Consider the following 23,824-nt stretch of genomic DNA (forward strand, 5'->3'; position numbering starts at 1 on the left):
CGGGAGCGGCGGCGGCGGCTGGGGGCGGCGGCGGCGCGCTGGAAGCGGCCATGGCAAAACAGTACGACTCAGTGGAGTGCCCTTTTTGTGATGAGGTGACCAAATATGAGAAGCTTGCTAAGATCGGCCAAGGCACCTTTGGGTAAGGCTGGGCCCCGAGGGACCCGGTACCCTGGGCCTGCACCCCTCAGGGCCGACGTCGGGACGCCCGGGGCCGGGTCGGAGATGGTCGGGGAACCACCCAGCCCTAGATTTGTCCTCTGGTCTCTCTGGGCCGCGCCGCAGCGCGTCCGGGTCTGACGGAGCTGACTGGCTGGGAGGAGCCTGAGGCCCGTGGTGGGGGACAGGGAGGGGTTGCAGAGAGGAGCTTGTGAGGGGAGCAGGATCTCTCAGAGAGATGCCTGGGTGAGGAGAAGAGACGGAAGGGAGGAGGTAGAGGCTCGGAGAGGGACTGCAGATAGGGGATGGTAGGGTAGCCGAGTGCCCTAGGTACCAGGCCCAGCCCCGCCCGAGAATCCCCTTGCTGGCGTCTTCCTCTGGTGGGGGAGGGGCGAGCCATATGAAAACGGCCTGATGAGCCCTTTTGCGTTCCCCTCTTGGCCTACAGGGAGGTGTTTAAGGCAAAGCACCGCTTGACCGGCCAAAAGGTGGCTCTGAAGAAGGTACTGATGGAGAACGAGAAGGAAGGGGTGAGTACGGGTGGGGTGGGCAGGCCAGCCGTCTCCTCTTTGCACGTGGGTTTCTACCGCGCTTCTAGGACTCACACGTCGAGATTCAATTTATGTATCGTAGCTCGGGAATTTCCATAGTACAGGGAAACTGACTTCCAAATGAAGTCTTTTCGTTGAAATGTTTTAAAGCATTTGATATTTCATTCGTAGGCAAATACGGTTGGGCCAGGAGGGGGAGCTCATGCTTGCATTGCGTGCACCTCTGTTTGTGAAATTAGATAGACTTTAAACACTTTTTCTTTAGCGTTTAATTTTGTTTGATGTAAAAGAAAAATACATGCAGTGGCTTTAAAAGGGTGACTAGTACTCAACTGAAAAGGAGCAGTCCCCTCCCCCACCTCATCTTTGCTTTAGTCCAGCTTCCAGAGACCTACTTCTTCACATGATTTTTCAATAGTTATATGTGTTTTTATTAGCACCCAGCAGGTTAAACACAGGCATGGAGCTAAAATTTAAAGGTTGAAGAAGCTCTGGAGCATTTAGTGACCAATAGTGAAGGGATTAAGTATCGCTACATCAATTTATCGTCTCTAACTTCTTGAGGGGTACATAGTACTTTACACCCATTTTACGGATAAGGCATCTGAGATAGCTGATTTCAGAGTCTGTGATCTTACTGTCTCTTAACCCATACTGCTTAGTACAGACCCCGTGGCCAGCCAGTTCCTTGATCTGTAATGTACTTACTTTCAACCCCACCGTCTGTCTTTCTCTCACGCAGTTCCCTATTACAGCCTTGCGGGAGATCAAGATCCTCCAGCTTCTAAAACATGAGAATGTGGTCAACTTGATTGAGATCTGTCGAACCAAAGGTAAGGTTTTGGATCTTGTTTCCATTTTCAAATGGAGAAAATAAGGCTTATGACTTGAGGCTTTGTTTGCAAAGTTGGAACCAGACACACTTAAACTGCTTTTTAACACAGACATGCTTACCAGCTATGATTGCTTTCTCTGGTCCTTTCATCATAGCTGGTGTTTTTCTAGGGCCTGCCACGGCACCCGTCCCAGAGGAGGCACTCAGGAAATATTTTACCAGTGAAGGAACGCACAGATGGATGCCGGGTGTCCATGAGTTGGGCGTAGGCGCTGTTTTTGGGAAAATAAGTTGCATATGGGATTTTTGACTTCTTCTTTTTGCCCCCCTTTCCCCATTCTTCCCACCTCAGCTTCCCCCTATAACCGCTGCAAAGGCAGTATATACCTGGTGTTTGACTTCTGCGAGCATGACCTTGCTGGACTGCTGAGCAACGTCTTAGTCAAGTTCACACTGTCTGAGATCAAGAGGGTCATGCAGATGTTGCTCAATGGTCTCTACTACATCCACAGGAACAAGGTGGGGAAGGAGAGACCAAGGCTTGGTCTGGCCTCTACTCCCACTGCTGGAGGGGTGTGTGTGGCTAAAGGAGACCTCACTCTTGCCCTTCTTGCAGATCCTGCACAGGGACATGAAGGCAGCTAACGTGCTCATCACCCGAGATGGGGTCCTGAAGCTGGCAGACTTTGGGCTGGCCCGGGCCTTCAGTCTGGCCAAGAACAGTCAGCCCAACCGCTATACCAACCGTGTGGTGACGCTTTGGTACCGGCCCCCGGAGCTCTTGCTCGGTGAGGACTTCCGAGTGGGCAGAAGGGGGCAGGGGCCGGGCGCTTAACCGGGCCTCAGCCGCCCACTGCCTGGGCTTCCTGAGCCGCCAGCCTCAGGGCATTGCGTCTCAGGAGGCCCTCGGGCTCAAGGGGCCCTCCTGGTGCGCTCTTCTTCCCAGGGGAGCGGGACTACGGCCCCCCCATTGACCTGTGGGGTGCCGGGTGCATCATGGCGGAGATGTGGACCCGCAGCCCTATCATGCAGGGCAACACGGAGCAGCACCAGCTTGCCCTCATCAGCCAGCTCTGTGGCTCCATCACCCCTGAGGTACGTGGCCAGGCTACCTGGGCCCTTGGTCCCTACAGGATGCAGAGACCCACCAGGCTCCCTGGCAGGGGTGGAGTGGGGAGTGGAACAGAAGGAAAGCTCTCTCTGGAGAGGTGGCTGCTGGAGGGACAGGGCTTGCTCTTTAGGGCACACAGGCTGTGTTGGTTCCATCACCAGTCCGTTCTGTGGCCTTGGGCCGAGCATTTGGACTTCGCACCTCAGAGCTGAGTTTCTCTTCTGTGAAACAGCTATGGCTCTGTCAGCTTTGGTGCACATATTCCAGCCAGTTTACATGAAAGGGCCAAGTGCATGGTCACTGCTGCCTTCACCTCGGAGGGGTCAAGTTTGTCCTCCAGGGTTGGTCTGGGAACATTTGAACGGAGAAGTTTCAGTCCCTTCAGGTGCTTGACCAACGGATAAGCCACACGCCCCCCGAACTAACTCTTATCCTCTCTCCATGCCCCCACCCGCAGGTGTGGCCAAATGTGGACAAGTATGAGCTGTTTGAGAAGCTGGAGCTGGTCAAGGGCCAGAAGCGGAAGGTGAAGGACAGGCTGAAGGCCTACGTGCGGGACCCATATGCGCTGGACCTCATCGACAAGCTGCTGGTACTGGACCCCGCACAGCGCATCGACAGCGACGACGCCCTCAACCACGACTTCTTCTGGTCTGACCCCATGCCGTCGGACCTCAGGGGCATGCTGTCCACCCACCTGACATCCATGTTCGAGTACCTGGCGCCGCCACGCCGGAAGGGCAGCCAGATCACCCAACAGTCCACCAACCAGAGTCGAAACCCCACCACTACCAACCAGACGGAGTTTGAGCGCGTCTTCTGAGGGCCAGCTGCTGTCACTCTGCTTTAAGGCTCTTGTTTTATTTTTCTTTTCTGCTATGGGACTCACATTGTGGAGATGAAGGGGCATTTGAGTTTTTTCTCTAGTGCATATTTTATTTAATCCCCACTCTGGGCCTTGGGAATACCAGCTGGATGGACTGGAATAAAGCTTTGGCTGAGAGTCCAGGAGGGCACTGGGGCTGCCTCACCTGGTTCCCTGGTTTTCTGGATAATACCCAGAGGGTCTGCATTTACCTTAGGACAAGAATGAGGTGGGAGGAGAGGTGCACCCCACCACTGACTTTCTAAGAGTTCGACTGGAGGAGGGAACAGGTCCCTCGTCCATCCCCAGCCTTCCTCTTGGGATGAGAAACTCACGTGGGGGACAACCAGCCTTGGAAATGGGCTGCTCTTGGCCTGACCCTCAGAAGCACTGGAGCTGGCAATAACTTGGTTTCTTCAGTAGGAGAATTTTATCGTGTTTCTGATATTCGGTTGTTGAGAGACATTCTGGACACAGTTTGGCCAGTTAACAATTAAAGTTGACTCTTTTTCAGTAAACGGCTTTGTGCTCTATTCTGTATTCAGATTCTCAGCTCTTACCCTGCAGCCAACAGGTTGGGCCTTCCTGTTGAAGTTGTTTTGATTTGTCAAATCTTCAATTTTTTGTCTCAGTTTATGTCCCCTGACATAACTGTATAGGACTTTTGTCTTTTTTTTCCTCAGATACCTACCAGAACACTTGGCATCACGCTCCCCTTCAAGGGCAGGCACCATGAAGTTCCCTTGCCCCTCTCCACTCAGTGTCAGAGGAAGAGGGAAAACATCAAAGGATCTCAGTTCCCTTTTCTCCATGTCTGCAGTGGTGACCCAAGTGGGGACAGTCTGCTGTAGATGACAGACGTGTTCAAATTTGACTCGTGAGCACGGGAGGCTGCGGAAGGCTCTCAATGGAATGACAACAGATCTGTAGCTTACGCAGGTCCTGGTTGCTGAGTAGAGGGCGGCTTGGAGCCAAGCGAGGAGTTGGAGGATGTCAGGGGCTTGGGGAGGTGGCAGTAGTTTGGATTAAAGTGATGAGGGGGCAAGAGGACAAGTTAGTGTATGGTTGGATCTTAAGGGCTCAGAGCTGGGACCCTTGGAGGAATAGGACGTCCTGAGTAAAGCTGGAGACAGACATATTTGAGGTAAATTTTACGTTCCGTCACAGATGGAGTCCGCTGGGAGGGCTCCAGGAACGGGGGAAGGTAGGCAAAACCTTTGACCAGAACTATCCCTGTGAGAGTTGACCCAGATCACAGCTTTACAAAATGCTAGTGCAAATTAAAAAATTCTTAGAGTATTAGTTTCTCGGGGCTGCTGTAACCAATTACCACGAGCATGATGGCTTAAGTTAACGACTCTTGGTTCTGGGGGCTAGAAGCCCAAAAGCCAGGTGTGGGCAGGGTTGGCCCTGGACACTCAGAGAGAGTCTGCTACATGCCTCTCGTAGCTTCCAGCAGCTGCCTGCGGTCCCTGTGTCCTTGGCTTGTAGATGTATCACTCCACCCCGTCTTCACGTGGTGTTCTTACCCTCTGTGCCTCTGTCTCTTATGAAGACACCAGTCATTAGATTTAGGATTCACCTTGATCCATTATAACTTTATCTTAACCAATTCTCTCTACAAAGATCTTTTCAAATAAGGTCACATTTCAAGGTTCCAGGTGGTCATGAACTACTCAATACAACTAATAATCAAAGAAATCCAAAAACAGCAAGGTGTCCTATGGTGATCAAGTCGATAGGTTTTGAATGACATGATTGATGTGGGATAACTCACACGGCTGGTTCCATTGTTCAAAGTTATGAGTTTTTTTTCTCTGAAGGATAAAAAGTTTCTATAAAAAGTTGGTATTAAAATACCAGCAATTCCAGAAATTTCTTGTTAGCGATTGTACAGTCTATTACCTCATGGAGCCCTCACTGGAAGATGGGAGAAGGGAGATGTGGCCCACTGGGGTACTCCAAAGAGGCCAGAGGGAGAGTGGGTTCCAGAAGCTCAGGGACAGTGTTTTGGGGAGGATGGAGTGGTCACTTACACGAGTTCTGCTGATGGGTCCAAAAGATAGGAGTGAGGACTGACCATGGGTTTAACCACGTAGAGGTTAGTGGTGACCTTGGCAAGAGCCACTGGGTAGAGCTCTTCTGTTGAAACCCCGCCAGGAGCAGCAGAACCACTGAGAATGGGAAGAAGGGAACCAAGGCCAAGAAATAGCATCTACCACGGAGAAGGATTTGGTTTCAAGCTAGTCTTGTATAGTCTTAAGATTTGAGAGCCATGACTTTACGGAATGACTCAGTAGAGAGGGCGCAGTCTGGATGGGGCACCTGTAACAAGCTGACGGGCAATGCCCACGCTGCTGGTTGGGATCTGAGCAGTGCAGATAGGGGAGGGCTCTAGGATAGGATGCTGGACAATGAAAAAGGTCATAGAAGTGTATGTACTGCCCCAAAAAGACGTTCCAAAGACAACAGGTGGGAAATATCTACTGCTTGAGCTTGTTTTATAAGAAAAACCCATGGTTATTTGGAGTGGTCTGTCCTTTATACTTCTCTGTGTTTTCTAATATTTCTTAATATTTTTATTCGTGCAATTACATCATATTTTAAAACAAACTAAAGCAGGCCCTAAACCCTGGAGCTTCTAGCTCTGATCTTCCCCGACCCCACCTCCCCAAAGAACACCCCAGAGGGAAGGCCAGGACTAGTGGCAGATGTGGGTCTGTCCAACCCTGATGTGACAGAGGTCTCATCCCAGTCTGTGGAGGATGGTGCCTGACGTGGAATAAAAGCTCCCAGAGGGCAAGAACTGTAGGGGCATGAACCCTGAGGCACCTGAGTGGTGTCCGGCACCTGTGAATCCCCCAAATACTGGAACGAGTCAGCCAGCTCTGAGCAGAGGACAGAAGAGGTGGGTAAACAGGAGAGGTTTCTACCCACCTGTGTGAATGGGCTCATGGGCTCTGCAGCCCGGGTAAGTCTGAGTCCTGATTTCTATCCCCAGGGGTCCCAGCATGGCAGAGGAAAGGCAAACGGGGCCCTAACAGTTAGGGGAGGTGGGCAGGTGAGCTGTGATAAGAGAGACCTGATAAAGCCAGCCCCAAGGGCTGGAAGCCTCCCAGCGCTGCTCCCCCCACACCCCTGCCGGCCTGCTCTCCTTTAACCTCTGCTCAGTTGTTAAATATTTAACTCAGAGTCTGACTAGTCCCGTGTGCACTCTGGAAACCTCCCGGGAAGACAGGAGGTCCCTGGGCAGATCCCAGGGTGAGAGCAGGAACCTGTCAGTGAGATCTTCCTCCCAGCACACTGGAGGAGGGTGGAGGGCCTGGGCGGCAGGGCAGGAGAAGGTGAGGTCTTAGGTATCCTCTCAACGCCCCCTCCCATCTCTAGCCCAGCTGGAGCGCAGAGTGGGCTTGGCTGGGCAGAAGTACCCACATCTGTGATCACTTCGTGCCCCTCCTGGTTGAGGAGCAGGAAGCCCAGGGATAAAAGTCGCCAGGTCCCTGGCCACCTCCAGGTCCGGGGCTGAGAGGCTCTGGTGAGAAGCAACAAATATGGAGCGACCTGGCCCACCTAGGAGGCCTTTCTCAGCTAAATCTGCCTGCTTCCAGGTAGGAGAACAAGGTGGCCTTGGACAGGTGGCCTACCTCTCTACGTCTCAGTTCTTTCTTTTGTACAAATGGGTGTAAATATCCATCCCTCGGGGGTCCGAAGCTGTCAGCAATGATACTAACCCCACACTTTGCAGAACCCCAAGGGAAAAAACCTCGTCTTTGATAAGCCTTGTTCTAAAGGTCTAGGATGGTCTAGGGCCCTGAGGACTTCGCAGCTCTACCTTCCATCCAGCTGGAGTCTCCACGGAAGCCCCCAGCCAACATGGGCGTGGGGAGGCTCTTGAGAAGAGTCTCTAGAGCAGAACCGATGGCAGGCGTGGGTGGCGGCAGAGGCTACCTCAAGGGTCTTCCTGTGTGCCAGTCCTGTTCACATGATCAGTAGACTATAGGTTTTATCTGATTTAACTCGGGACTGCTTGATAAGGGAGGACCGTTAGTCTCATTTTAATAATGATAATGGCAACATTGATCAAGTGCTTACCGCTTGCTGGGCCCTGTGCCCACTGTTATCTGCATTTTACAGATCCGAGACCATTAGACCATTATCTGCATTTTATAGATCTGGTAGGTGCAGTTAAGAGCAGTTAGGGATTTAGACCCATAAAGATTTCTGACCTTGTCTCATGGGTGGAGCCCTCGTTCTGTGATCTGGGCCCAGCACCCTCTCATCCAGCCTCTTCCAGCCTTCTGAGGTGGGCACAGCTGTCATCCCAGCTTTACAGATGAGGCGACAAGGCTCAGCCAGGTGAGAAGACTCACCAAGGAGGCTGGCAGCAGACACCTTCCAGCCTGGCTCAGGCAGAGACTGACTGGAGTTGGGGACGGGAACCGGGCCAGGCCGCAAGGGGAAGAGCAGGAATCTAGGCTCACATGCTGACAGTCACTAGACAAGTCGCTCAGCCTCCCCAAGCTTCGGTTTCGTCCTCTATTGAATGGGCGCCAAGAGAAGTTTCATCCCTTCCTCCCTCTCGGGACTGCAGTCTGAGGCCCAGGAGAGGCAGCAGCAGCTGGGCCAGTGTCCCCCGGGGCAGCATGCCTGGCCGGGCCATGCCTCTCTAGGCCCTCTGGACAGATGAAACCTTCTGGCCGGCAGCAGAGAAGGGGCGGCCCCAGATGCCAGGGCTTGGGGGCAGTGGCTCCTTTGAAGTCACCTGGGCCCCCTCACTTTAGAAGCCAGGACCCTAGAGAGATGAGATGACTTGCCCAGGGTCACGTGGTGTGAATCTCCTCACTAGGGCAGCCCCTCAAGCCGGGCCTCTCCCGGCTTCAGGGCCTCTCTTTGAAGAGCCAGCTCAAGGCCAGAACTTTGTCAACCTGGGACCAGATGACCCCGTCACCTTGCCAGCACAGGGCAGGTGGGGGTGGGGTCCAGGGGTGGCCTGGGGGTGGAGTCAGGGGCCCAGTATTCCTGTGAGTGACTAAGTTACTTACTCTGTTAGGCTTTTGTTGCCTCCTGTGAGAAATGGGTCCCAGAACAGAAGCTTCCTCACAGGGTGGGTGAGCATCCAGTGAGACAGGTGGCGCGAAGGTCTCTGCACAGTGCTGACGTCTAGGGATAACTCACGTTAACTGTGATTTAAGAAAATCCAAGTTACAAATGAAAAAAATTAGCTTAGTCAGAGGGACTAAATCAGTAGTCACCGGCATCAGACGGAGCTGAGACTGAGCTGCATCCTCGGTCTGCCATTTGCTAGCCGGTGACGTGCACAGGTGATTCCTCTCCTCAGGTCCTCAGTTTCCTCACCTGTAAAATCAGCTCAGCACAGCACGTGGCAAGGACAACTCCCGGGAGCAGGTGCCACAGACAATGGTGGTCACAGAGTGAAATAACAAGCTCAAGGAGCATTCAGGCCCCTGAAGGAGGAGGCAGGCCAGAAGTCAGCCTTTATGTGGCCTGGCTCACTACGAAGCCCTGTGTCACATTCCTAGTGTCATCCAAGGGCCCCTCTTGGTCATGAGTGGGGAACCTAGGAACTTCGAAAGAGCCACAGCTGGTTCCAGATCAGTTCTGGCCCCTGCTGGGCCTATGTCCCCAGCTCCGAACAAAGGAGTTGGTTAAGAAGAGCTCTAAGATCTATGGCCATGCCACCTTGAATGTGTCTGATCTTATCTGACTTCAGAAGCTAAGCAGGGTCGGGCCTGGTTAGTACTTGGATGGGAGACCACCTAGGAAGACCAGGTGCTGTAGCATTAAAAAAAAAAAAAAAAGAATGCAGCAAGAAGGTGACATGTGAGCAGACCTGGAATGACTAGGAGTTGGTCACGTGAACTTTTGGGGGGAAGAATGTTCCAGGCAGAGGGAACCACCTATGCAAAGTCCCTGAGGCTTTGTCAAGCATTCACTCTGTGTGACCTTCCACCAGCCTCAGTTTCCCACAAAGATTAAATGAGTACCTTTAATGTGGAGTGATCACTAGTTGTGGACTTTCGCAAAGGTGGGCATGAGTTTGGGGATCAGAGGAAAGGTCAGCAGGGCTGGGGGTGATGGTAAGAGGTGGTAAGATTGGAGGTTTGAATTCATCCTAAGTGCAATGGGAATCCACTGGAGGGTTTTAAGCAGAAGAGACACAAAAATCTGATTTTTTAAAAAAATGATGGAGAATGGTTGTAGGGTCAAGAGGAGCAGCAGCAAAGAGACCATGAGGTGGACCAGCGCTGGAGGCCTGGACCGCAGGGCGGCCCGAGGGAAGGCAGTGGGGTGGGGTGGACAGGCTGTGGATGGTGGCCTTTGGGGGTGAGGCGGAGGGAAACCCAAGCTGAGGCCCAGCTGTAGATATGGGCGGCAGGATGGGTGGCAGAGATGTTTTCCAAGGTGGAAAGGGGAGGAGCAGGTTTCGGGGTAGAAATGCAAGACAACATGTGTTGTGGATGTGACCAGTTTAGATGTTCATGGCTGTAGTTCAGTGAAGAGGGACATCAGATGGCATCAAAGATCTGGGACAGCAGAACCTTGGAGAGAGCGGTGTGAGGCCTGGGCCCTCCCGTGGGAAGATCTTGGAGAAGGTACAGCCAGCAAGGAAGGAGGAGAACAAGGAGGGAGGGGTCACGGAAGCCCAGAGAACAAAGGGTTTCAGGCAAAAGGGCTTCACCAGCCATGTCACCTGCCACCCAAGATAGGGCCCAGTGGGCCCTATCATACCTGATCATACCTCCAGTTGTTTCCAGGGTCATGTTTAGAGGTGGAATTGCAGGGTCAAAGGGAGGCCCATTTGTCCTACTAATAAGCTGAATCTATCAACACCTTAGCAGCCAGCTGTCAAAGGAGGAGAGGCTGTCCCAGTGAAAATAAGGAATTCCGCCCAAGGCAAGTTGTCTTCCTCCCAGTTACAGAAAAGTGTTTCCTTGTAGGTCAGTGGATGTACAGAGATATTTGGAGTTGGGGGAATCCTCATGGATATCAGAGGGTCGGAGCCCTGGGGTGGATTCGTACCCTCCCTTCTGAATGCTAGGCTTCTGTATAAACCTGCCAATGAGCTTGAACCTCCCCTGGTCTTCACCGAACCCTGGGTGGGGGCAGGGAAGGGGCAGTTAGACCTCTCTAATCCAGGCTCTCAGGGGTGTGGAGGCCTTTGGAGACTTGTCCTCACTGAGACGTTTTACCCCCTGCTCTGAGATATCCCCAGAAATTATGGCTGGTAAAGAGCTCATTTCAGCCATCACCCTACTTAGGAGGAGACCAAGAGCCAGACAGGATCAGAGAGGGGAAGGAAACTGTCCAGGGTCACACGGCACATCGACGGCAGAGAGCCAGGGTGACCAGACAGGTAGTGAGTTAGGGAAGACTTTAGAGTCAGCAAATCCAGATTTTAATCTTGGCTCTGTCATATACTGGCTGTGTCACCTTAGATGAGTTATTTAACCTCCGTGAGCATCCATTTCTCCACCTATCAAATAGGGATAACCTCAAATTCACACAATTCTCAAGAAGATGAAAAGAGATTGCAATGCCAAGTACAGGGGTAAGTGCTTAATAAATGTTAGCTAAAAGCAGCCTACCTAAAAATGCAGAGAAGGAAAGCACAGAGGAAAGGTATTTTAGGCAGAGGCGAATGTGAGCGAAAGCATAAAGGTGGAAGAGGCCAAGATCAATTCTGGAAGTCCTTGTCAGCTGGCAGGGGTGGGACCCTGCAGTGGTGGATGAGGCTAGAGGTGGGCAGAGGCCAGGCCACGGTGGGCTGTGGGCTTTATTAATCCTGAGTGCATGATGGGGCAGGAGAGGAGGCGGTCACTCAGGCAGCTATAAGTTTAGAAAGTTCACCCTGGAGCCCGGCACCATGCCTTTGCTGACCTGCTATATGACTCCAAGCTGTCTCTATTCCTCTCTGGGCCTCAGCCTCCTACCCCTATAGCAATGAGGGTGACTCTGGTCACGGTTTGCAGATATGTATATTCCTTTCTGAATTTCCCTCTTTACTGCCCTTTCACCCCAAGGACAGGACGCTCCACGAGAAGAACTCTGGCATCTGTCCCCAGAACCTAGTGTTCCCAGCACCCAGCCCAGGGTCTGGCAAGAGAACATTTCTCATCAAATAAATGAGTGAATCAATGAATGGATGGATATTATCCTTTCTCTTTGGAAGGGTGAAGGTTAAAACAGAATCCCTCCTCCCCTCACTCACCCTACACACACCTCCGGGGTGTGGATACTGGCCCATTTGCCCATTTCCCAGCACCTTTGTTTTCTTTTCTTTCCAGAAAATGTCTTTGTTTCTATTCTTTCTGGAGAACAGAAATGCCTTCATGGTGGTAACGGTGGCTCTCCAGCTGTGTGACGACAGTGCCCTCGATTTTCTCCTTTATACATTTCTCCATTTCCTTCTATGAACATCTGTGACTTTTCAAATAGAAAACAATGATCCAAAGGAGGTGAGCAGACTGTAAAGGAAATGCAAACAGTTTCTAAAAATAAGGAAAAGTGCTCAGCCTCTACCAAATAAAATAATGCAACTGATAACTACCCTAAAAATCCGTTTTTCCACCTATCGATTGGTAAGGATCAAAGCTGGCTAATGATCTGTGTGGGTGAGGAAACGGCTGGTTCATGCCCTTCCGGTGGAGGGGAGAGGCATGAGCTTGGAAACTGGCCTCACCCCTTTGGAGAACAATGTGGCAATATATATGAAACTATCTAACGGAAATCACCTTCCACTCAGCTGTTGAACTTCTTGGAATTTACCCATCAGATATAATTACACATGGAAGAAATGAGGGTAAAATGTTACCCATTGCAACATTGTTTGTGATGGCAAAATACTGGAAACTTAAATGTCCATCAGGAGGAGACTGGCCAAGTACACAATAGTACTACTCAGCTTAGCAAAACAAATTAGCTAACGCAGAGGCTCTTATGTACCGACACCGTCCAGAATAAGGTACAATATATAAAAGCATGTGGAAAATGTACAGTACAGACTCACATATATGGTCATATGTGGTCTTCTTTCTGTGACTACAAAAGGGAAGTCACATATATTTGCATTTGCTTGTAAATGGATAAAATATCTCTGGAAAGATCCCGAAGAACGTGACTTTGCTTTTGAGGGAGGGAGATTAGGATGCTGGGACCTGAGGTGGGAGGGGAGCTTTTCACTGTACATCTTTTTGTACCTCTGACTATTTGAATGATATCTATTATCCATCCCAAAATATTAGAATTTAAAATTAAAATTAAAAGGAAAAGTTTTAATAAGGAAAGGAAGATAAATCTATTCTACTCCACCTCCTTTAAATTTTATGCCTACAAATTTCCCAGCAACACTGGGTATAAACATTGTCCTTGGAGTAAACAGAGGCCCAGGGAACAGGTGACCTGCCCAAGGCCACTGGGTGGCTTTGCCAAGGTCCTGGTCACCACTTATAACTCCCTGTACAACTGGGATGACACCAGGCAAGATCCCTGGAATTTTCTGTGCTGTTTATTGCCTTCCATGTCCGTACATCTACTTCTGTTTCTGGATGGAGCTGAGGTCTGCAGCTCAACAATTGCCAGGACGGCAAATTGCCATGCTCTAGAGATGGCCTGTCACTGGTCAGAGGGGAGGATTGACACATGGCTTTGCTCCAGGCAAAGGGAAAGAAATCAATAAATATCCAGGATTGTAGGCAAGTGGGGTTTTCCACCTTACACCCGAAGAGGGAGTCTCCCTCCTGGAATGTCATTTTCTCTGGGACCTCATTCTCGGAGGAATGGCCCAGAGCTCAGATGCCCCCTGTTACATATGAATCAGATGCCCCGTTACACATGAGAAAAACAACTTGCTGTATAGAGGACAGAACAGAGAAATAATATCTGTGACACCCAATGTGCTTTTATACTTCATAAGAATGGGGATAAACAGACATTAGAAAAATGGACCAAGGATGAGTGAAGCAGTTTATTGAAATAAATACCTGGAAAGATGCATTGCATCCAGGGAAATGCAGAGACAATGAGAAGGTACTCTACATCCAGCAGTCTGGGGGGCATTCTGGGAAGAGGGTCCCCTCCTCACACACAGCACAGGTTGCAGTGTTGAGAGAAAAGAACACAAACACTCTTGAACTTGGCCCTCCTAATCCGTGCCATCGCATGGCAGGAATGAGAGCCCCTGGTATGCACACTATCCACAACAGCAAAACACTGGTTATGTGAAGGGTCTTCAGCAGGGAAGTGGGGGGTGCATTACGGTACTGTCACTGCCACTGACTTAACAGTGTCCCCCACCCAGGATTGGGGAGAGCATGAGGGAGGCACAGAGGTTAGGAGTAAGGACGCTGGGGCCAGAGTTCAAATCTTGATTTTGCGACTCGAGCATGTGTCTTTATTCCTTTGTACCTCAATTGTTTCCCCACCTGTAAAACAAGGATGACCTTACTAGTACCTGTTTCATAGGATTGTGATGATTAAATGAGAAAGCGTTTAGAGCAGTGCCTGGCCCAGAGAAGCGTTCCTTAACCGTTTGCTAAGTCCATGTCTTAGAGGAATCCGTATAAGCTTCTTGTTGAGTAAGAAAGTTAAAATGCAGAAAATATTATCATCTGCATCAACAAGGCCCTGTAGATGTCTAGGTGTGTCTGTGATTTCATGAGCATAGAAAACTGTGGGACACGTGGTTAGTTGTCATGGATTATCATGGGAGGAAGGTGGGGGGAGTAAGCAAAAGAAAAACATTTAAAGATTCTTTATGATCATTTTTATGCAGTTATGAAATTATATACATGTATATAATTTATTAAATTAAATACATGCATATAAGAGAAAGTTTTCAATGATTAAAAAGGAAATCAAGAGAGGAAAGGACCTCTTTCTCTCCCATGGGGCCGGGCGGGGCACCCAGCTGTCAAGTGAGAGCAGAAGTCCAGCCAGCCAATGAAGGGATCTTCCCAAAACACCATTTATTGCCAAATCAAACAATCTCTGATAAATATTTACCCCTAATACCTGCAGGAAAGAGGGAGGGAGGTTCTAAAATCCCATCGGTTGTTTGAAGGATTGCCTTTTATCTGTGGAAATTTCCCTAGAGGGATGTTTGCAGCACCCCCCCCCACAAACACACACCCCTCCCCCTTCTGGGCCTCAGCTGTAAAAAGGGAATTTTCGAACTACTTTTTCCATGTTAGCAGTTGGGGCCAAGAAGGCAATAGTAAAAAGTTCTGAAAACTCCAGGACAAATGGAGCTTGTCCTACCCCCTCCCCAGATGGCTCTCCAATACACTTAAAAAAAAAAAAAAAAAAAGGCTAATTGGCTTTATAATGATTCATGAATCGGGCAGCATCCCATCTAGTAAATAAAAAGTCATATCTGCACAGCAAATCTTCAAGTGCAAATCTGATCTTGTCCTCTCTTTTAAAACCATATTTATTGTCATCCAAATTTAATCCAAATTTCTTTTCAGGCTAGGTCCTGCTGGATCTAGCATCCTGGCACTCTAAGGCAGCTAGGCCCAATCAGGTGTAAGTGCAGTTCTCTTGGGCGCCTAGTTCTCTCTCCAATCGTCTGCTTTTCATACATCGTTCCCTCCCCACCCGCCGCCTCGCTAACTGCCCCCATCCACAGACCTCAGCCAGGATGTTGCTTTCTTCCAGAAAGACTTCCCAGGCTGCCCAGGGTCGACGAGGAGCCCCAATAGAGTAGGTGCCTGATTTTTGGTCTTTTACCCCGCAATCAGATTCGTGAGGACAGAAGCCGCATTCCCGCAGCCTGCGGTCTCTGCGTTGATTTGGGACATTTGGGGCTGGGGTTCAGTGACCCCCATAAGGTCATTTCAAGCCCCTCAAAGCTGGTTCCGGCCTGGAGCAGAGGCTGAGGGCTGCTGACTGGGACTGGCTCTTTTGGGGGGGGTGCGGCTAGATCCTTGAGAGGAGGATGACAAAAAGAATACATGTTCACCTAAGGCAGAGGGACGGAGAGCTTGCCCCTCATAAATATGGGCGCTCTCTGCCCCGAAGTCTGCCCCTCACAAGGATGGCATCAGCGGGTTCTTATTGGTGCCTGTGGGCTCCTTGGGCGGCGCTGATTGGCGGGGCGTGTAGGGGCGGGGCGAAGCAAAGAGGGGCGGGGCCTCCCTGGCTCCAGCCCCGCGTGAGGTCGCCTGCGCCGCGACTATGTCGCGGGCACGCAGCCACCTGCGCGCCGCTTTCTTCCTGACAGCAGTTTCTCCGCGCGGTGCAACGTCCTGGATCGCGGCGCGGCGAGAGTTGAGCGCGAGGCCCGCGCCGCAAGAGCCGGGCATGGAGTATCAGGTATCTGGCAGGCAGGCCGGCGGTCGTGCTGTGACACGTGGGCTGGGCCTTGAGCCACACAGCATCCGGGTCCGCCAGCTGTACAGAGAGTACGGAGGAGCCTGAGACTGGGGGCGGAGACATCCTGGAGCCCGGGGGTGGGGACAGGGGCTAGGAAGCTGAGCCTGGGCCGCCGGATCTGGGAATTCCGAGGCTGAAGGTGTTCCGTGTTAGACTTGGAAGGAGTGCCTATTGATAGGACCAAGAAGTCCAGTGCCTCATCTGGAGTTCTGGTGTTCCAATCTCCGGAGCTCGAACCAGCAGTTGGGGATTCAGGAATTCAGACTTGAGGGATCCCGGAGTCTAGATTTGGGGTTGAAATCCCCAGGATTCAGGAGGTGGAGATCCAAGTGCCTTGGACTGGGGGGCAGACAGGAATCGGGAACAATGGGGCTGGGGCAAGAATCTGGAAAATAGAAAACTTCCTGTTGGCTTTATGCCAGGGGCCAGTTGCCAGAGACCAAAACTTGATGCTAGCCAGGCAGATGGCGCCAGTTCAATGGGGGTGGGGCCTCCGACCAGCCACTGAGGCCCTGAGAGGAATAAACAGCATCCCCACTCTCACCCCCGGTGTGGACCATCCTGAGGATGACCTACCTGCCTTCCTGGCTGGGTGACCCATGGGCACACCCTTTCTCCTTCCCAACCTCCTCCTCTTCCCCATCTGATGGCTTCAAGCAGCTCCTCTCTGGGTCAGAATGTGGAACCCCAGTCATCAGCGTTGGGCATGGAAGCCTTTAGGAATTCCTCATTCTAATTCCTCCACTTTAAGACCCTAACCTTTCATAGTTCTGACCCCATGGTGGACCTAATATGGTGGTGGACCCCATTGGAGGAGATGAGGAGCCTGGGGAGCTCAAACAGCAAGCAAGGCTAGTCCCATTAATCATGTTACCTGCTTAGTCTGGCACTCCCTGGGTGGAGCTGAACTGCCCCAGGCTCCCATCTCAGCCAGAGCGGGAACAGTGCCACTTCTCTCTCATGGGTGCCTAGGGTGCCTAATCTCTAGGCTGGGGCAACAGGGCTGGCAGGCAGGCTGGTTCCCTCGCCTGGCTGCTGGTGCACTGGGTTCCTCTGTCCTTATGGACCCCTAGTGAGCCTTAACCTGCTACCTGGGGACTGTGGTTGCCAGGATGCTGTACGCACACTCAACACCCTTCAGACTAATGCCAGCTACCTGGAGCAGGTGAAGCGCCAGCGAGGTGACCCCCAGAAACAGCTGGAAGCCATGGAGCTATACTTGGCACGGAGTGGGCTGCAGGTAAAGTGGGCAGGGCCTGTGAGCACCCGCCACTCTGTCTGTGAGTCCTATTGCTGAGGTGGGGACCTTGTCTGTCTGTGCCAGGTGGAGGACCTGGACCGGCTGAACATCATCCATATCACTGGGACCAAGGGGAAGGTAAAGGACAGGACCCAGGGGAGGCTATCCATTGGGGGGGCACTACACAGAAAGTTCACACAAGACTTTCTGCGTAGTGCCAGATGGGTCCCAGAGTCATCGCGGAGGGGGAATCACTTCGTGGATTGTATAAATGTCTAACTTTTTTAAATTTAAAAGAAAAATGAAAAAAAAAAAAAAGAACTTTTCTTTCTAGGGTTCCACCTGTGCCTTCACTGAACGTATCCTCCGAAACTATGGCCTGAAGACAGGATTCTTTAGGTACTGAGGTGCAGTGGGATGTGGTGTCTCTTAGCTCACTGGGGTCTGTGGAACCAGCCAGCCCCTCAGGGCCGGGGTCACTCCCTGGTCAGCTGCTTCTCTCTCTGCCCAATGTTTATTCACTCAATAAACATTAAATTAGCATTTACCACATTTGCTCAAGTTTAAGGCAGTCTTTAATTTTCACAATGAAAAAAAATTGGGAGGGCGGCAGCAGCTTGAATGTGTAAACTAAATACATAGCTAGAATGGTCACTTTTTTTATTAACTTAAATTCCATATACAATTTTTAAATCAGAAATATTTATTGAGTAGGGTGTCTTTGTAGTAAGGAGATGAAAACCTGGCTTGTAAGGACTTAAATGATAAGGGTAGGTTATGACATTTATGCTGCTTTCTGAGTGGGCAGTGGAGGGGAGCCCTCCGCTCCGCCAGCCTCAGCTGTGGCTTTGTCTTCAAGGCAGCACCCCCTCTTGGTCATACTCAGACATCTAGACTCATACCAGAAGATGGGGGACAGGGTAGATATGGGTCTCTCTTCCCTGGGCTGTACATGCCTCTTTTTTAGCTGGTCGGTCACCTGTAAAGCAGTGGGATTAACCTGGTGGTTAATTGCTCAGGATTTGGTCCTTGGGGTTGGGGCATTTAAGATTTTTGCCTCCTTATATGTAACCAGTTCCTTCAGGTGACTTATAAGCATCTGAAACCAGCTAACTGAGGTTATTTCAGGCCAGTGTGTTTTCCTTAAATAATTGTTCAAAATAAAGACTCATAATATGAGAGGCCCTTTGAGGATTCAAATATAAGCCAACAATCTCTCTTCCGAAATAAGTTTTTGGGTAAAAACCGAGCCCTCAACTTGGGCCCATGTGGCTGAGGGGGCACAGGGCACTCCCGAGGGACTCAGGAGAGGTGAGGCACAGAGGCCAGTGGCATAAGCCCCACTGGGGCCCAGGAGGCCGATGGAAGGAGCTGGAACCCCCTTGAGGACAGAGGAAGCCACAGAAGGGTTTTCAGCAGGCCAGTGTGACATGGTCAGATTTGTGTTTCCAAAAGACAGGTCTCACTAGGGAGTATGGGGAGGCCGGGGGCCCTTGGGCAGGGAGTCCTGATGACCTCAGGTCTCCCGGCAGCTCTCCCCACCTGGTGCAAGTGCGTGAGCGGATTCGCATCAACGGGCAGCCCATCAGCCCTGAGCTCTTCACCAAGCACTTCTGGCGCCTCTACCACCGGCTGGAGGAGACCGAGGTGCCCATGCAGGAGGGCTGGTGGGTGGGCAGGATAGGGGGTGCTGGGTTGGGTGGATGGACCTAGAAAGCACTACGCATCCCAGGACCCCATCTTCCCAGAGCAAAGCTGCAGGGGCCCCAGGCTCTGACATGCTCCTATCCACAGGATAGCAACAGCTGTGTCTCTATGCCCGCCTACTTCCGCTTCCTCACGCTCATGGCCTTCCACGTCTTCCTCCAAGAGAAGGTGCGTGCCCACTCCCCAGAACCCTGTGTCTGAGCTTTGGGGAGGGGAATCTCAGCAGGCTGGGGGCTCCCATGTGGCACCTGGGCACCCTGTACCCGTTGCCATGCTCTCTGGTCCTCTGCAGGTGGACCTGGCAGTGGTGGAAGTGGGTATCGGTGGGGCTTACGACTGCACCAACATTGTCAGGTAAGGGCAGCTGCTTGGGGAGATGGATGGTGGCAGGAAGCCCAGGCAGCCCAGGGCAGGGGCATCCTGATCCTTTTGTCTTCTGCAGGAAGCCTGTGGTGTGTGGGGTCGCTTCCCTTGGCATCGACCACACCAGCCTTCTGGGGGACACGGTGGAGAAGATTGCATGGCAGAAAGGGGGCATCTTCAAGGTGACCAGGCAGCCCCAGGGATGGGGAGGTACATGGAGGCCACGGCCAGGTCCTTCGTATCCTGACTCAGAACGAGATTTTGGACATCAGTAGGGTCTGGGCTATTGCCTCAGCTCTTTGTGTGACTGGAGCAAGTTGAGCCCGCTCTCTGGCCTTAGTCTCCCTATCGAGGGGTTCCCATAGGTCCTATGGAGGGAGGCTAAATGGCCCGCCCCGCCCAGGGATGTGGGGGCCAAAGATGGAAGACCTTTGGCACCCCGTCTTACTCTCCCCGTCCTCCACAGCGTGGTGTTCCTGCCTTCACTGTGCTCCAGCCTGACGGTCCTCTGGCAGTGCTGAGGGAGCGCGCCGAGCAGACCTCAGTGAGTCTGAATGGAAGTGCTGGCGACGTGCTTTATCCTTTCGGGCCTCAGTTTGCTCATCTGCGCGGTGCAGACCAGCTGTTCCTCCAGCTGGAGCGCATCTTGGTTCTAGGAGCAGGGCTTGCTGGGGAAAGAAGGAAGGGATGATGACATCAGGAAGGGCCTTCAGGCCAGGGTGGCAACAGCAGCTCCCCCGATTCCTCTACAGTGTCCCCTCTACCTGTGCCCACCGCTGGAGGCTCTGGAGGAAGGGGGGCCGCCGCTAACCCTGGGTCTGGAGGGAGAGCACCAGCGGTCCAATGCTGCCTTGGCCTTGCAGCTGGCCCACTGCTGGCTGCAGCAAAAGGACCACCGAGGTAAGTGCGCAGGTGGGTGGGCAGGCACGTGGGCAGGGGACATATGGAGCCTGCCTCTGAGGGTTCTGAGCACATTCAGTCTCACGTAGTCCTCCCCGGCCCCCAGGTGTCGGGGAGGTGAAGGCGACCAGGCCAAGCCTCCTGCGGCAGCTACCTCTGGCACCTGTGTTCCAGCCCACACCCCACATGCGGCGCGGTGAGTTGGACCTTCCTGCCCAGCCAGGTCCCTTCAGACAATTCTTCCGGTTTCCTGTTCTAGAGGTGGGGGCAATTCGAGATGGTGTCCAAGAGAAAGGACTCTGAAGTCATTACGTGTCCCTGATTTTGAGTTCATGGACTCTCGGTGAACCTCAGTTTCCCTACCTGTCTAGTGAGATGATTATAGGGCCCACTGTGACATCACTAAGGGGCTGAGCCCAGAGCCTGGCAGGTGCAGGATAAAGTACCCAGCAGTGGTAACTGCTGTTACCGTCATCCTTGTCATCAACACCATAAGACCGTGAGGTTCTTGAGAAGGGCAATGTTGTCAGACTTCTTGCTCTCCCCAAAGCTTTCAGCACATAGTAGGTGATCAGGGCTGTTTAACCCCTTCGACGAATGGGGTGCCCACATCAGGGCCATGACACAGTCCTGGAGCCAGGTAGACCTTGGATCACACTCCAGCGCCAGGGCCCACGTGTACTGTGACCTAACTTCTCTAAGCTAAGGGCTCTCCGCCTGTAACAGGAACTAATGTGTGATAGCCCCTCTCAGGGCTGCCTGGAGGATTCCACCAGGTGAGGCAGCCAGGGAGCTGATCCCAGTGACTGGCGCCCTGTAGTCGGCTCCGGTGCTGATCAGCTCCTCAGAGCGCTCAGACGGGGGCGCTGCGGGCTCGTTGTGTGTGCGAGTTGAGGGCTAGGGTGAGAGGATGTGGGAGGGCCGCCTCGCGACCGCTGAAAAGCTGCCTTGCCCACCTCCCCCAGGGCTTCGGGACACCGAGTGGCCGGGCCGGACTCAGGTGCTGCGGCGCGGGCCCCTCACCTGGTACCTGGATGGTGCGCATACCTCCAGCAGCGTGCAGGCCTGCGTGCGCTGGTTCCGGCAGGCGCTGCACCGCTGCAAGGAGCCCGGCAGGTGAACGCTGGACAGGGGCGGGGCCGGGGCGGGGCCGGGGCGGGACCCAGGGGACAGGGGCGGGACTGGGCCGGAGGGAGAGGCGGGGCCTAGGGGAAGGATGGTTTGTGGAGAAGGGGTGGGAGATGCGGCTCTCTTAACCCCTCCTCGCCCCTCTCTAAGCGGGACTGAGGTGCGTGTCTTGCTCTTCAACTCTACCGGGGACCGGGATGCCGCGGCCCTGCTGAAGCTGCTGCAGGTGAGGGGCCGGCTGGCGGGAGGGCGACAGTTAGCCCAAGCCTGCTTGTTGTGTGCCTCCCTCATTCACCCCCTAGCGGTGCCTTCCGCCCGGAGCCAACGCTTTTTCAATTCTAGAATGAGGTTAATTCCCCCTCCCTTGAATTGTACTGAGGATGAAATGTAAAAGCCTTGGACACATGGGGAAGTCTAGTCACTGGTCATGGCCCTCATCCTCCCCCATGGTCAGACTCAAGCCCAGAGTTAAAGGGGGACCAGCTAGTAGTGCAACGAACAGGCTCCGGACTCATTTGTCATGCCGCTTCAACCCACTAGCATATGACTTGGGACAAGAGCCTCAGTTTTCCTCCCCGGACAATGGGGTGCTACTAAGGATTCCTGCTTATCAAGTTTGATTTAAGGAGTTACTGGGCTAAAGCACGTAGGGGCCCTTCTCCGCTCGGGGAAACTGAGGCTGCCCTAAGCTGTCAGGGCTGAAGTGGTTCCTGGGGGTCATTTCCCGTTTCACAGATCGGGAGGCCAAGGCTGTTCATACCCAGAACCTCTGCCGTTTGTGCAGAAAGCCTTTGCCAGCCTGGATTTGGAGCCTGCTCAGTAGCTGGGTGACCTTAAGATGTAGCCCCCGCCCCAAGCCTTAGTTTCCCCATCTGTGGGGAATGCCACCTAGGCCACAGGCCAGGCAGGGTATACTGAGGTAGATGAGGGGCAGCCGAGGTGCTGTGTCCAGATTTATGCAGCATCCCTGCAGCTGAACTGCAGTTAGAGAGCATCTCCAGAGATGGAGGTGTATATGTGGGCTCCGAGGGACTGTGCGGAACTTAGGTCTGGGGGTGGGCATCTTCTCATGGCTCTGCCACCAAACTTTACCCTTTGGCCCTTCTAGCCCTGCCAGTTCGACTATGCTGTTTTCTGCCCTAACCTAACAGAGGTGTCATCCACGGACAACGCAGGTGAGAGGTGACAGGCATGGTCCCTGGAAGTGGGCAGGGGATGGAGGGTCCTGAGGTGGACTGCTCTGTTGGTGACAGTGGGGGCTTCTGATTTGGAAGTCTAGGGTAGAAGCTAGATCTGTTTTATTGTATAAATATCCTTTGGTACATTTTGAATATTGCATGCGACTGCAATACTAAAAAAGAATTATTGGGGAAAACATTTTTCAGAATGCAGATTACTACTCACCGATGGTTCTTGAAATCAATTTAGTAGGTCTCGACTAGCACTTTTTATTTTAAACGAAATAGAATAGAAAATATCCATGTGCTTTGCACGAAATAAGGTTAGGTGCTGTTTTATGAGGATTCTATTCCAGACATTATTATATACATACGTGAGTACTGTGGGTCACGTTCAAAAAAATTTGAAATAGTATTGTAAAAAATATAGCTCCCCATGCCCCTCATCAGACTGTCTAGGGAAAGTCCAATAATCTGCATTTCTAGAAATGCTTATGCCCGCCTGGCAATAGACTCTGTCTATTTTACCAATGAATGCAGTGACGCTAGGGTGGGGAGATGTGCTCACTGGGCAAAAGCCCCAGCTTCAAAGCTAAACTCCCTGGCTCCGCTTCTCAACAGCTCAGAGACGGTGAGCAAGTCTCTGAATCTTTCTGAGCCTGTTTCCTCATAGCATCCATTGTAAGGACTGATAATGCATATAAAGGGCCTGGCATTGAACAGGTGCTCATAGCAGGCCTGCCCTTCCCCTGTCCCCCACTCCCATGCCCCTCGATGACGTGCCTGTCTCCGCGTCCTGCAGACCAGCAGAACTTCACAGTGACACTGGACCAGGTGCTGCTCCGCTGCCTGGAACACCAGCAGCACTGGAGCCGCCTGGATGAGGAGCAAGCCTGTCCGGAGCCTGGCGGGCCCACGTCCTTGCTGCTGGCACCCCGCCCAGCGCACAGCCACAGCACCAGCTCCCTCGTCTTCAGTTGCATCTCCCAAGCTTTGCAGTGGATCAGCCAAGGTCGGGACCCTGTCTTTCAACCACACAGTCCCCCACGGGGCCTCTTCACCCACCCTGTGGCAGGCAGCGGGGCCAACGTACTCCGTGAGGCTGCTGCCATCCACGTGCTGGTCACGGGAAGCCTGCACCTAGTGGGTGGTGTCCTGAAGCTGCTGGAGCCTTCCCTGTCCCAGTAGCTGAGGCGGCGGGGTTGGAGGTGGGGCCTCCCCACATCTGCCCTGCACCTCTTGGTGAACTCCCATATAAGGTGCCTTTTGTTTTCTGCTTTCCTGAGTCTATCTAGACTGGCCCAGGGGCCTGGGCTCTGGGCAGTGAAATAGAGAGATGGTGGGAGGCTGAGATCAGACATTCTCTGAGCCAGTGGCGTCCCTGGCCTCCCCTT

At 52.5% G+C, this 23,824-nt stretch overlaps 2 protein-coding genes and 1 pseudogene across 5 annotated transcripts; all 3 read left to right on the forward strand.

Annotated features, from left to right (window-relative positions):
- The first annotated feature begins 6 nt into the window (after positions 1-6).
- CDK9 (cyclin dependent kinase 9) lies at positions 7-4,039 on the forward strand. 2 transcript variants are annotated; one of them, XM_006917992.2, is made up of 7 exons: positions 7-142; positions 608-689; positions 1,453-1,543; positions 1,898-2,064; positions 2,162-2,333; positions 2,492-2,640; positions 3,114-4,039. In XM_006917992.2, the coding sequence occupies exons 1-7, from the start codon at positions 51-53 to the stop codon at positions 3,477-3,479; spliced, it is 1,119 nt and encodes a 372-aa protein (XP_006918054.1). In that variant the 5' UTR covers positions 7-50; the 3' UTR covers positions 3,480-4,039. The 2 variants fall into 2 exon arrangements, with proteins under 2 accessions (XP_006918054.1, XP_024907045.1); XM_025051277.1 differs by lacking the exon at positions 7-142 and adding an exon at positions 315-405.
- Positions 4,040-9,204: 5,165 nt separating this feature from the next.
- LOC112484880 lies at positions 9,205-9,323 on the forward strand (annotated as a pseudogene).
- Positions 9,324-15,671: 6,348 nt separating this feature from the next.
- On the forward strand, positions 15,672-23,818 carry FPGS (folylpolyglutamate synthase). 3 transcript variants are annotated; one of them, XM_006917993.3, is made up of 15 exons: positions 15,672-15,854; positions 17,026-17,154; positions 17,239-17,292; positions 17,489-17,553; positions 18,687-18,801; positions 18,949-19,029; positions 19,154-19,215; positions 19,304-19,406; positions 19,691-19,768; positions 19,977-20,124; positions 20,231-20,320; positions 21,090-21,240; positions 21,403-21,478; positions 22,361-22,427; positions 23,233-23,818. In XM_006917993.3, the coding sequence occupies exons 1-15, from the start codon at positions 15,717-15,719 to the stop codon at positions 23,616-23,618; spliced, it is 1,743 nt and encodes a 580-aa protein (XP_006918055.1). In that variant the 5' UTR covers positions 15,672-15,716; the 3' UTR covers positions 23,619-23,818. The 3 variants fall into 3 exon arrangements, with proteins under 3 accessions (XP_006918055.1, XP_015449578.1, XP_015449579.1); XM_015594092.2 differs by having other exon boundaries at positions 17,056-17,154; XM_015594093.2 differs by having other exon boundaries at positions 17,080-17,154.
- Positions 23,819-23,824: the final 6 nt, after the last annotated feature.

Source organism: Pteropus alecto, unplaced genomic scaffold (assembly GCF_000325575.1).
Source record: "Pteropus alecto unplaced genomic scaffold, ASM32557v1 scaffold67, whole genome shotgun sequence".
Classification (NCBI taxonomy): domain Eukaryota; kingdom Metazoa; phylum Chordata; class Mammalia; order Chiroptera; family Pteropodidae; genus Pteropus; species Pteropus alecto.

What these genes read in the sequence shown, in the direction of transcription:
- CDK9 (XM_006917992.2), top strand. Translation starts at nt 51, where the DNA reads ATGGCAAAACAGTACGACTCAGTGGAGTGCCCTTTTTGTGATGAGGTG. An exon ending in ACTACATCCACAGGAACAAG is followed by an intron (nt 2,065 to 2,161) that starts GTGGGGAAGGAG and finishes CCCTTCTTGCAG; the next exon opens with ATCCTGCACAGGGACATGAA. An exon ending in GTGGCTCCATCACCCCTGAG is followed by an intron (nt 2,641 to 3,113) that starts GTACGTGGCCAG and finishes CCCCACCCGCAG; the next exon opens with GTGTGGCCAAATGTGGACAA.
- FPGS (XM_006917993.3), top strand. Translation starts at nt 15,717, where the DNA reads ATGTCGCGGGCACGCAGCCACCTGCGCGCCGCTTTCTTCCTGACAGCA. An exon ending in ACCGGCTGGAGGAGACCGAG is followed by an intron (nt 18,802 to 18,948) that starts GTGCCCATGCAG and finishes TCCTATCCACAG; the next exon opens with GATAGCAACAGCTGTGTCTC. An exon ending in AGAAAGGGGGCATCTTCAAG is followed by an intron (nt 19,407 to 19,690) that starts GTGACCAGGCAG and finishes CGTCCTCCACAG; the next exon opens with CGTGGTGTTCCTGCCTTCAC.